The sequence below is a fragment of the Pogona vitticeps genome, chromosome 2 (genome assembly GCF_051106095.1).
Source record: "Pogona vitticeps strain Pit_001003342236 chromosome 2, PviZW2.1, whole genome shotgun sequence".
Lineage (NCBI taxonomy): Eukaryota > Metazoa > Chordata > Lepidosauria > Squamata > Agamidae > Pogona > Pogona vitticeps.
In genome coordinates this window covers 266,354,006-266,367,862 of record NC_135784.1, presented here as the reverse complement: position 1 = coordinate 266,367,862, position 13,857 = coordinate 266,354,006, and the positions used below count along the sequence as shown (strand labels likewise).

The window sequence follows — 13,857 nt, the reverse complement described above, 5'->3', positions numbered from 1 at the left end:
CTGATGAGCTGGCTACCAATCCTTCTGTATATTCCTTTGTTCCCACTTCTCTGCCAGCATCACAGCTACCATCTTCCCCACCATTACACCTCAGGACAACACGACGGCAAGGCAAGGCAAGTACAGTAGTTAGACATACTGTGGACCTAATTTCCTCATTGGGAGAGGAAAGAAAAGATCCAAAAGTTGGGGATTTTATCATCTTTCCTTTGCTGTGGTCCGATCACCTCCTGGTGAGAATCAGACAAAGTGTAAATCCCACTCACTTGGCAATGTCTTCTCAGTCCACCCTCCCCTCCTCTGTATTCTTTACCTTGAACCTTTAAAAAGTAGGCCCTCTGAGGCAGAGATCTGTGACCACATACATTCTCCAGAAATCACCATTCACACCAAGAGTGTTATATAAATAAATGTACTAAACGTAAGTGTGAATCTATGTGACGGCCCTCGCCATAGCAGACCCATTGAACCAACAGGATCCACACCATTCAGCAACTGATTCCATGAGTCTACTGTAGTACGTCTACTGTAGCTAAAAGTAAAATATGGATTTAGGCTACAGTGTTTAGGAGACATGTTGTTAACAAGCAGGACACAGGAAGACACAACTCCATAACTATAAATTTGGCTAAGAGGACCCAGGATTAATTTTTGATTTTACCTCAAACCTACTTCCCACACAACTTCTCTGCCTCATAAAGCTGCATTACTTTACTTTATGACCCAGATCCAAAGCTTACTTGCAAGTGCTGCTATCATCATAAAAGTTTCAGAACACACAAATGCTTTTATTTACTGGACAGTTTGGCATGACCTGTTTTATGATAAATAATAAAAAGATCTCAGGATTATCTTTCAGAATTCATATACTGATGCTTTCAATTTCCACCAATGTGTATCAACAGAGAGGCAATTTGAGATAGCTATTATTGCTTCAATACAGATAAAAGTGATTTAGAGTGCGTTAAGCCTATTATGATGACAACAGTATCACACTGAATTATTTCTCATTAAATCGCCAAAACATCATCTCTGAAGCAAGTGAAATCCAGTCCAGTGGGATTATCTAGCTTTTGTCCAAGATGTCCTTAATATAAAACTTGACATAATGACAGCTAATGTTGGTGGATGGCTGTGACATCAAGAAAATCAACAGCTATCACGATCAAATTAATAACAAATTCAGGGAGCATAAAGTAAAATACAAAACAAGGTGCATAGGTTTTTCAATGTTCAGAGGAGTGCTCAGAGTGAAATGTAATAGGTGATTAAATATCAAGTTATCAAACTTGCCACACTACCATACTATCTCTCACAGCACTTCCATTTAGGTACTCAATCGTAAGGCATTGCTAACTTCATGGTAATATGAACCAAGGGAATCCATACTTCCCTACAAACATGCCTCAAGAGAGAATGTATTATTCTGAACATTAGAAGAATATGAAAACAACTCCCTTAAAAATCTAGTACACAATCTGGCTCAGAGTCAATATCACTTGCACAAAGTGAAATGTTGGCAGAACATATGCGTATGTATATTTTCCTCAGCTTTGAGAAACTGCTTTTGGCTGAAGATTAAAATTCCTGCAACTCCCACCCACTAGTCATTCTGGCTAGGACATTCTCAAAACTGTCATCCAACAAAGTAATTTTTTAAGTTCTAGATTTATTGTGTTGGCATCGTATTTAAAATATGTGTAAATAAATCTAGAATGGCAGGGAATGCATATGCAAGAAATAGCTGTGTTCCACGACTACTGCAGAATCAAATGCAAAAAGGGGAGAAAAGGTCCAGAATGAGTATGACCCATTCCCAGCTGGTAAAGAATTGGCACAAGTATGTACACTATCTGAAAAAGGACAATGACTTTTTGTAGGAAGCTAGACTTTCCCCAGTATCTATTCAACCTGAGTCTGACTGTATTAAATCTGCTATGAATTCCTGCTCAGGAGCAGCATCCTCATTTATTTAGTTAGTTAAAATATTTACATGCTGCCTTTTTTTCAAAGGAGCTAAGGCAGCTGACAGTATTAAAAGATACAAAGTTTAAAAACAGTAATAAATTATTACAATACGAGAAAAGTATTAAAAAATATATTAAAACTCATGGTAAGAGCAAGATTAAAAACACAAGTAAAATACAGAATAAAATGATCCCTTAAACTGCTGGATATCTCAGTAGTTTAGGTCTCAGAGGTTGGGAGTTCAATTCCCCACCATGCTTCCTTGACGGGGGCTGGACTTGATTATCCAAAGGGTCCCTTTCAGCTCTGCAGTTCTAAGGTTAGTTTATTTTTCAAAAGCCCCTTTGTCATCCAGTCATTTAAAACAGTGGTTCCCCAACCTTGGGCTTCCAGATGTTCTTGGATTACAACTCTCATAAACCTTCATCACCACCTCTGCTGGCCAGGATTTCAAGGAGTTGAAGGCCAAGAACATCTGGAGGCCCACGGTTAGGGACCACTGATTTAAAGGAACACCTGTTTAAAAGGTTTTAATCAGCTTAGAAAGGAATAGCAAAGATGCAGTCTGTCTAGGCCGCTGTGGGAGGGGTTTCCAGACTGTGGGAGACGCAACAGATAAGACTCTCACCCATGTTTCCACCAAACACACCTGCAAGGATGGTGGGACAAAGAGAAAGGCCAACCCTTATGATCTTAATGCCAGGTAGGCTCACGGAGGGAGAGGTGGTCTTTTAGACAGCTTAGATCCAAGCCATTTAGGGGTTTACAGGTTAAACCCGGAACTTTAAATTTCTAACACTTCTCATGTGCAAGGAAGTAGGCTATGGACCAAGAAAACCTGGACTATAATAAATCTGTTCACCCTAAAGGTGCCACTAGATTCTTTGTACCAAATCCAGTTGTTAGTTCCAACCAGAATAAACGTTTTGAATGAATGAATAACCATGAAAACAGCATTCATGGTTGTTTTATTGATTATATACTGTCTTTGTTTCTCACTATATTTATGATTTGTTTTGCTTTATGTTTAACTCAACTCTGGATGTAATTATAAAAGTTAAATAAAAATAATCTGTGATTTTAATTTTAAACATTTCATAAATAGTTGGATATATTTTCAGTGTTTCGAAACGGAAAGAAAATACAGTGGGTCACTACTTTATATACCACAACATGCAACTTATAGTCAAAAATTTTCATGGACTAAGCAAAGAAAGAATAGACTGCATTTCCTGACTGAAAATAAGACAGATCTCCTCCTTTCCCAGTTGTTGGCTGGATAGCTCAGAATTGGAGCACTTTCTAGTTAGGAGTTGAATGTCCCACTGTGACATTCAAGAGCCAGTCTGTGTCGTCTTGGGCAAGTTACACAGCCCTAGAGCTCCCTCAGATAAAGGGAATCACAAATCAAATCTGAGTATTCTATACATAGAGAATTCTGGAAAAGATCACCATAAGCCAGAATCAGCTTACCAATATGTAATCAATTAATTAAATACCACTAACGAGCCACAATATATCTATGCAGACAGAAGATATTTACTTGAGTGGCAAATATGCAATCTACAAATTGAACTGAATGTTCTTTTCAGCCAATCTTTATTGCTTAAGTTGCAAAGTCCCCCGTTTTTTGAACTTCCACTCAATTAATACAAGCTTGCCAACATTTTGTACTAGATTTTAATCAATCACTAACTGCATATTATGTAACATTTAGAGACAAATTCCCAACTTAATTCTTAAAATTATTTTCAGTCTAGTATAGTGAATACAACTAGAAATCACAATTCAGACTAAAATTGATCCTGAAAAACTTTGTACAAATAGAATGCATAAAGTGCAATATTGCAAAAGATACTATATATAAGTTGTAAAGAAAAAAAGCACTTCCAATAGTTTATAAAAACAGAATATTTTTGTCAGCATTTTTCTTACCTCTCCTATCTCGAGCCGCTAAGTTATGACCTCTTTTTAATGTAACGTCTAGCTGGTACATTCCGGGATCAACCTGGGGTAATTCTGCATTACTTGTTCCAGCAGTATTTGTTCTCTAAAAAGCAAAAATGAAAATACATAATAAAGATTAAAATCTTTAACATACGCTCAGAAATCAGACAGTCTGCCTTTTCACAGACTGAAGTTAAATATCCTTGCCACTAAGGCAGCAAGATGACAAATTCACATTGATAACCCTCTTCTGAACTCCAAGCAAAGAGTATTCAAGGAATGTATTCCAATGAAGCTCTTAAGTTGTAATTTTGTTCTATAGTAGGACCATCTGTATATCTGCAGGATCAATATCTGAGGTTTGTTGCAGCCCTATATACAACATACAAGAGCGCCATCTTGTGGCCTTTGTCCCACCCCCTTGTATGTTGTATATAGCAGAGATCATCAACCCCCGGTATATGACCCAGCACCAGTCCGTGTGTCATGAGTTCTGCCGAAGATCTGGAACCTGAGGGGTTAACCACAGCTGAGGAAAATGCTGGGCGATTAGAAGCACAGACAGCTGAATTGCCACCAGATTCTCCTCCCCCAGTAGCCAGGGTGAGGGCTAGACTTTGACAAAGACTTATGACACAAAAGTCAGAGGTTTGTTTGAATGCTGCCCGCAGAAACATCAGGTCAGCTAGTCCTGAGTTCTGACAGGATGAAAGGCTTCCAGCAGTTCAATGACTGTTTTGCTATATAATCAGCTCCCAGATGGTTGGGAAGCTTGCGGAAGCAACAAGTCAAATCTCTGGCTTGCATCCACACTCCTCACTACCTTGAACCTTGTTCTCTGGACCCTTGGCTTTGGACTCTGACCCCGGACTATGTTGTGTGATTTGGCTTTGGACCCTGACCTTGGCTTATGGTTTGTGATTTAGCTTTGGACCCTGACCTCGGCTTACGGTTTGCGATTTGGCTTTGGCATTTTGGTATCGGCTCTGCATCCTCTGAACTTCTGATATTGGACTGGCTTATCGGACTTTGCTCTTGAAACCCCTGGGAACGTGACAACGTGGCCTGAGCCAGACTAGGCCATGAAGACAGACCTCCCACCCCCAACAGGCACTCCACTCCCCACACCTGCTATACTCTTATTTATCTCTTTTGTAACCAAATACAGAAATGAGATACAAAATATAAAAACTGCCACAGGCTTTGATCCTACAAATATGAACTGCAATTACTGTATCAGTGTTAGGAATACTTTCCCACCCAACCCCACCCCCATATCAGCATTTATTTACCAATTGCAATCTATGTTTTCTTGAGTCACAAAATATTTCAGTGGGGGTGCTGAAGAATCCAACTTCTGGAGCAGTGGCTCCCAAACTTGGGTTTCCAAGTGTTCTTGGACTAAAATGCCCTGAAGCTTTCACCTCTGGTTGCACTGGCCAGAGTTTCTGGGAGTTGTAGTCCAAGAACATCTGGGGACCCAAGGTTGGGAAGGATTGTTGTAGAGGATTGTGCTATTTTTTTGCAATACTTATTTTAAGTACAAATATTTTAAAAAGCAAAAATGGGGGGGGGAGAATAGCAGATACCTCTACAAGGCAGCAGATCAAGTATCTCAAAACAGAATTCCAGAAAGGGCTTCAAGCCCTCAAAGTTACTTCAACAAATTCCCACCTTGTTCACTTTGCTCTCAGTTCTCTGAATGAGCAGATTTGTTCCTTTCCTGCCCCCACTTCCACACCAACACCTTGATATCCAGAAGTGGGAAAGGGTGGCCATTCTTCCAAAGCTCCAACTAAGGTTTCATTCCACTACGGATTTTCAGCTCTCTCTTAAAATAAAATTATCTCAACTATCATTTCTGGCTGTTATTGTCAATCTGCCTAAGAAAGGAATAATCACTCAATTTTGTACTTTTTAAATTCTGTGCATAAAGCTGATTTAAAGAACAACTTTCATTCTGAAATACAGTATATCCATAACGTGTATCATAAGTTTTCCACAAGGGAGTTCTGACCCCTACTCCTTGTTTAGAATTAAATGGAGGTACAGGTTAGAAAGGTACATTTTTCTACTACTATATAAAAGATTGTCAAACTTTGTAATGAGGTTTCTTTGAGCTCTGCTTCAGGCGGAATGAAATTTTATTCTGCACAGAGCTGTGGTAAATGAATGACAATGCTACCAACGCCCCTGCCCACAGCTCACTAACAGCTTTTTATATATAAAGTTTATGCAACAATTCCTTACAACTGCTATAAATTTCATTGTCGGAAGTCTGTTCCAGACGCCCTGAATATCACGAGGGAAAAATTAGACCTCTGTTTATTGTGACATTCCTTGTTCTTTCTAGCCTCTGAATATTCACACATAGGACGTTTTCTCTTCTAATGTGTCCTGATCCTCATTAAATCTGTATTGCATCCTGCTACTCTTTTCAGTTGTTTTCTACAAAAATCACAATATGCAATTTATCAAATGGCTTGATAAGCTCTTCTGTGGAAGCAAAATAACAGAACAATAATAGGTAGCAGCCATAAGATTCAAGGTCCTATATTTCACAGGAAACTGAAAAAGAAGCAAAAGAGGCACTGCAATCCTCTTATAACCACACAAACCTTGTCAATATTATATAATGAAACTCCTGGCCTTCAAGGCCCCAAAAGCACAATCCATATTAACAGCTGAACTTTCATTAAAACTTTGTCAAATCGCAACACCACAACATCAGGTGCTGTTTAAATCTCAACATTCTCAGCAGCAGTTCAGCATGAATAAACACAAATCTGATTGTAGAACAAAGGCAGACAAAGTCTGCGGCTCACAGGCCATTTTTACTCTCCTCCATCCTTTGGAGAGGTATCCTAAAACAAGGGAAGGGAAGAAATGTCCCCTCCCCATTACAACTACTGCCCTGAGGAGTATGATCTGCCACTTTTAAATAATTTTAATCAATGTGAGCCTGTTTTCTCAAAAGGCCTTTTTTCAAAAGAAGATATGGTTATCCCATCCTGCTTCAAAACCCATAGAGGTCTCCCAACAATACATAAAAATTGCAATTGTAACACGCTTATCAGTGTTTTAATCAACATCATAAGTTTACTTGTTTGTTTAAATTATGAAGAGAAAGCAAAAGAAAGTCTGAATAGTTCTGCAAAATACATTCCAGCTTGATGCACAGTTGTGCCAATAAACTGAAAAAATACTGGTGGGAATCCTGTCCTGTATGCATAAGAATGATGAGGTCATTAGCCACTGCAATAAAAAAAATTCTAATCCCCACATCTGATGGCCTGCAGCTCTTATGGAATTCATTTTGTTGTGAGGAAGTCATGGGGGGCATGTGATTGGCAGGTTTTTAACTTCCTAAAATTGCAACTGCCAATAAAATTATCTCAGTGTTGATCTTTAGCACTCTACCAATCTAGCACCCCTAACTGCTATCCCATGATGAAAGGAATCCCATGGGAACCTCAGGACTTAGAATTGATTTCTGTAGTTTAACTTCTGGCAACAGGAGTTCAGCTATTGGAACCAAAATGCAACCCATGTTTTTGCTCTGCTCTACCAAAGAATTTTCATCTAGTTTGCTTTTGCATTTACTTTAATGCATTTACCCAGATTGAGTTAAATCTACCATGGTCTCGCTCCAAAGGAGAAAACGGTGAGCTAACAAAGTCTAATTGCGTTTTGTTTTGTAGCACATACTTCTATTAGCACATTTGCACTAGTGCTTCATACTGTGCAAATATTTGTGGCTGTGTACCACATTCCTTCCCTAGCACATTTTAATGGCCGCGGATGACCCGAAATGCCCCCCCGCAGCGTTTTCGCGACCTCCGTAAGCAAGCGGAGGGCGCGAAAACACTGATAGGGGCCATTTCAGGTCATCCGGCGGCCATTTTGGAGCCGCCGATCAGCTGTTCGGCGGCTCCAAAATGGCCACCGGAGCCCCAATCGTCGCAAAGCGAGTGCGGCGATTGGGGCAGATCCGTATAGCGATTCCCAAAAAGGGATCGCTATACGGATTCTTCGTTAAACGGTGCGCTCGTTAAGCGAGGCACCACTGTACTGCCCTTTGTGCAACAATACAGAATTTGAAATTTCAGCCCAAATCCTGACAGGCAGGAAGGAACTCCCCTACAATGGAGACATTCAAGAGAAAGGTAGACAGCTATCTGTGAGATATACTTTATACTTTTATGTTATTAATTGGAAAGAAGGAGTTGTTTTATCATGTTTTAATGGAATTTTATTACCCTGCTCGACTTTACTAAACAATAATTATATGTACGTATCTATTTTATATTGATTTGGTTTTACTGGTCTTTGACCATAATAAAAAATACTACTACTGTGAGATATACTTTAACAACGGATTGGCCCATTCCAGCTCCATCATGCAACAATTCTATGACAGAAACCAAATACGGTACATTTTCTGTGGCTTTATCCCACATCGCAGTGTTGTTTAGAAACTAGTGGATCTGTGGGTGCAAAAGCAATTCAACTGGGCTGTACCCACATCCTCTTGGGTAGGTGAAAACAGTGTCTGAATTACTATTCCCATCCACGCTTTCCCAGTGGGGTAAAACAAAGCAATTCAAAGACAACTCCTGCACTACTGCAGTTATCTATGAGGAGGCCCATATTCAGATGCAATAATTACAAACTATCTACAAGCAGACTCCAGATTCAGCAGTTAGTATCCTCATAGCCGCCTAGAGTAATCTTAATTGATTAGATAGGCGGGATATAAATAAATAAATAAATAAATAAATAAATAAATAAATAAATAAATAAATAAATTTTATTTTTTTTCCTATTGGGCCAAAACAAGAGGATTCAGATAGGCATTAGAACCTAACACCATTAACATCCCAGTAAACTGCATGAAAGCCAGATATTACCAAGGAATCAAACTCAGATTACTCATCTTGAAAAGATTATAAAATCAGATTACCTCAGAAAAGCATTGGCAAATTCTATATAGAAATCTTATACTAAATTTAAATAATTATCTACTTAAAATCTTTGAACTGGGTGCTTCCTTAAGAGAGGAGTTCCAAGAACTTAATTGTTTCTGACAGTTTTGCGGACTGAGATATTTAGGACTTCTGCAGTACTCTTATATAACAAAGTGTCCAAGAATGTCATAATCATTAACACAAAGGGGGAAAAATAAAACAAATATATTTTATTACATCTTCTACTATCTATTACATATTCTATTGTTTAAATCTCATTATTCATATCTCATGAGATAATTCAGTTCCCACTATTTAAAATATGAGTTCCTAGATTACTGAAAAAATTATAAAATTTGTCCAAAATGTTCTCCATTGGCCAGTTGTTTGGAACTGTTTTCTTTTGCTTTGGTAAAAGCAGTAGTTCACGACTGATAAATCTCTTCCAGCGTCTAGAAAAAGATGATTACTTAGTGCTAAATCTATAAATAAATCTTAAAACATTTTAAAGACCTTCTCTCTCTCTCTCTCTTTCTCTTTCTTTCTGTCCACATCCTCCAAATTTACTCTAAGTCATGTCTGTTTTTGTAAGCATGTTTTCAGCAAAAGACCTGGCTTCTAGCAAAGCTATTCTAAATTCACAAAACAAAAACTTCAGCCATAGTTCCAGCAGTCACGCCAGTAACATTCTGAAAACATCCAGCAACTATGTTTGCATAATCCTAAAACAACATGAACTCCCACACTGCTAATTATAGAAACAAATTTGTATATACCACAGTAGCATTACATATTTTGACTTGGGACAACCAATGTAATAACAGAAGTTTGTTTTGTTGCAGTGTTTATCAGAAGTCCTTTGTTGGTTTATAATCTTAAATGCATATATCTACCATTAACTTTGTATATAGACACAGTGCAATCTTGTTATAACAACTCAGAGAAAGCTCCATTAAATTCAAAGGGATATAATCCCAGGCACATCTGTATACAAACAGCAGTCCTGATTCATTTAAAAATTATGTCCAGTATATTGAACTCAGATTCTCTGAACCGAGAAAGAGTAACACTTTTACAACTTTTATCATTACAGCTGTACAAGAATTCTTACAACTTCCAGTAAAGGAATTTAAATTAATATTCCATCTATACATCTTATCCTATACAGTACATTAAACAATGCATAACATATAGAAGACAGGTGCTGCATAAGGTCCCTTTACAGACTTGATGACCAGGAATGTATTAATCTGCAGCTCAGATGTATTTCACAAATGCATAGTCTTTAAGGTGAAATCCCTCTCTACTTAGATAAAATCAAGAATATATACATCATGTTAAATTATTCTACAAATTTACAGTCTTGGGTCAAAGTTGTTGAGATCACGTAAAACTTGGGTTGGAGGGGAGAAAGACAGTGGGGGTGGAGAGAGAGGGAGGGAGGGAGGGAGGATGGAGGGAGGAAGATTACCTGATTGGGGCCAAATGTCAGCATTTGCCTTGTTTTCAGTTTGGAGAAGCAAGTACTAATCTTTGGTTTCATATATATCCATCAGCATTCAAAATCAGTCATATAAGAGGACTACCAACCAACGGCACTTTTTATATCCAACTAATGGCAAGGGCTTCTTAGCACATTGCTCGCTGCTCTGAATTGCAGCTACGGGGAGTGACTGTAAGAGGAAACCAAAGAGTGTGTGAATACCGTTGCTTCACAGTTTTAAAAGGATATGACTCACTCAACTAATCCCTTATCTCACTGTACTACATCTTTTAGCATCTCCAAGCAAAGAAAATGAAAGAGAAAATTGCCACATAGGGTATTCTAAAACTGAGTGTAAATGCAGATTTCTAAAAAAATATATTTCTTAAAACTCACATCACCATGATCTAGTTGTAACTCAAGAAGACCACACACAAAAACATCCCACTTCTTGTACACATTCTCAAGGACCTCCTCAGTGTTAATGGTAGTTGAAAATAATGATTTCATTTTAACAAATGCTGATATAAACAGTTGGGGAAAAAACACTAATTCATCCTAGAATTCAAAATATCTTGGAAAAATCATCACTTTTCTATTGTGCTTAACTTTGCAGTTGTGATCTATTTAGCAGCAATGGACATAATGAGGTTGATACTTAAATTTGATAATTGCAGACAAAATATCTGCAAAGTGTGTTTAAAAATGTTTTAAAAACCACCCCCACCCCTGGATATTGATTTTGCTAATCTCTTGCATTTACAAGTAAATGTATTCATGATCATGACAGCAGAAACATACTTCATTTTATTCCTATGGTTACAATGGTGCTACAATTTAAATGAATTTAACATTCAAAGTTACACATAGCCGGAGTATTTCTTTTTCTGAATCCAGGTTGGCAAACAGATCTCTGTTTTGACTGTGCATTGTTCTACATAACAAAAATATAAAAATTATAATGCAGTTATAAAGTTATTTAGGGATATGTGAAATACTGGATGTGTGATTCACAACTAAAGGCAATGTGAATCTTATCTTCTATCAAAACATCAGGTCCAGGCACAAAAATGGCCAAGTGCCACAAATACAAGGTCAAGTAATATCACTTTCCTTTCCACTGAGGTCATTTTCTGTGCTTCCACCTTTGTGACACTTGTCAGATTAGAGCAGAAGTGGGTGGGTGGGGAGATACCTATTTTGGAACTAAGTTCCCAGAACACCACAAACAGCATATTGGAACTGCACCACACATCCACTCCACTTGGTCTCTGTTCTTCTACAGTGGGGTCTCAATTTAAGAACTTAATCCGTATTGGAAGGCAGTTCTCAGGTCGAAGAGTTCTTAGGTCGAATCTGCATTTCCCATAGGAATGCATTTAAAACCATTTAATCCGTATCTGCTCTTTTCGTCCATAGAAACTAATGGGAAGCTGCTATTCCACCTTCTGCCACTAGAGGGGGATATTTTTTCTTTTTTCCTTCTAACCTAAGATGACTTCTCCTTCATGGATTGCTGCCTTGTCATGGCGAAGGGGCTTGAGTAACTCAGAGAAGCTATGGGCTATGCCGTGCAGGGACACCCAAGACGGACAGGACATAGTGGAGAGTTCCGACTAAACGCAATCCACCTGAAGTAGGAAATGGCAAGCCACTCCAGTATCTTTGCCAAGAACGCCCCATGATCAGAAACAAAAGGCTAAAAGATATGACGCTGGAAGGTTGGAAGGCGTCCAACATGCTACTGAGGAAGAGTGGAGGACAAGTACAAGTAGCTCCAGGGCTAATGAAGTGGTTGGGCCAAAGCCGAAAGGACGCTCAGCTGTGGACGTGCCTGGAAGTGAAAGGAAAATCCAATGCTGCAAAGAAAAATACTGCATAGGAACCTGGAATGTAAGATCTATGAACGTTGGGAAGCTGGAGGTGGTCAAACAGGAGATGACAAGAATAAACATCGACATCCTGGGCATCAGTGAACTAAAATGGACAGGAATGGGCGAATTCAGCTCAGATGATTATCATATCTACTATTGTGGGCAAGAATCCCGTAGAAGGAATGGAGTAGCCCTCATAGTCAACAAAAGAGTGGGAAAAGCTGTAATGGGATACAATCTCAAAAATGATAGAATGATGTCAATACGAATCCAAGGCAGACCATTCAACATCACAATAATCCAAGTTTATGCACCAACCAGCATTGCTAAGGAGACTGAAATTGAACAATTCTATGAAGATTTACAACACCTTCTAGAACTGACACCAAAGAAAGATGTTCTTCTCATTCTAGGGGACTGGAATGCTAAAGTAGGGAGCCAAGAGATAAAAGGAACAACAGGGAAGTTTGGCCTTGGAGTTCAGAACGAAGCAGGACAAAGGCTAATAGAGTTTTGTCAAGAGAATAAGCTGGTCATCACAAACACTCTTTTCCAACAACACAAGAGGCGACTCTATACATGGAAATCACCAGATGGGCAATATCGAAGTCAGATTGATTATATTCTCTGCAGCCAAAGATGGAGAAGCTCTATACAGTCAGCAAAAACAAGACCTGGAGCTGACTGCGGTTCTGATCATCAGCTTCTCATAGCAAAATTCAAGCTTAGACTGAAGAGATTAGGAAAAACCACTGGGCCACTCAGGTATAATCTAAACCAAATCCCTTATGAATACACAGTGGAAGTAAAGAACAGATTTAAGGAACTAGATTTGGTGGACAGAGTGCCTGAAGAACTTTGGATAGAGGCTCGTAACATTGTCCAGGAGGCAGCAACGAAAACCATCCCAAAGAAAAGGAAATGCAAGAAAGCAAAGTGGCTGTCCAACGAGGCCTTAGAAATAGCAGAGAGGAGAAGGGAAGCAAAATGCAAGGGAGATAGGGAAAGTTACAGAAACTTGAATGCAGACTTCCAAAGAATAGCAAGGAGAGACAAGAGGGCCTTCTTAAATGAACAATGCAAAGAAATAGAGGAAGATAACAGAAAAGGAAAGACCAGAGATCTGTTCAGGAAAATTGGACATATTAGAGGAACATTTTGCGCAAAGATGAACATGATAAAAGACAAAAATGGGAGGGACCTAACAGAAGCAGAAGACGTCAAGAAGAGGTGGCAAGAATACACAGAGGAATTATATCAGAAAGATTTGGATATCCCGGACAACCCAGACAATGTAGTTGCTGACCTTGAGCCAGACATCCTGGAGAGCGAAGTCAAGTGGGCCTTAGAAAGCCTGGCTAACAACAAGGCCAGTGGAGGTGATGGCATTCCAGTTGAACTATTTAAAATCTTGAAAGATGATGCTGTTAAGGTGCTACATTCAATATGCCAGCAAGTTTGGAAAACTCAACAGTGGCCAGAGGATTGGAAAAGATCAGTCTACATCCCAATCCCAAAGAAAGGCAGTGCCAAAGAATGCTCCAACTACCGTACAATTGCACTCATTTCACACGCTAGCAAGGTTATGCTCAAAATCCTACAAGGTAGGCTTCAGCAG

General features: G+C 38.9%; 1 protein-coding gene across 18 annotated transcripts in view; it reads right to left on the bottom strand.

Annotated features, from left to right (window-relative positions):
• MCTP1 (multiple C2 and transmembrane domain containing 1) overlaps positions 1–13,857 on the bottom strand; it is a 247,541-nt gene that overhangs the window by 173,886 nt on the left and 59,798 nt on the right. For 12 of the 18 annotated variants that reach the window (XM_072992519.2, XM_072992521.2, XM_072992524.2 and 9 more), the window contains exon 2: positions 3,904–4,018. In XM_072992519.2, the coding sequence (XP_072848620.2) occupies positions 3,904–4,018 (115 nt within the window). Of the gene's footprint in view, positions 1–3,903; positions 4,019–5,589; positions 6,811–10,353; positions 10,562–13,857 lie in introns of those variants that run through there. The other 6 variants (XM_078386298.1, XM_078386299.1, XM_072992528.2 and 3 more) reach the window with 4 other exon arrangements.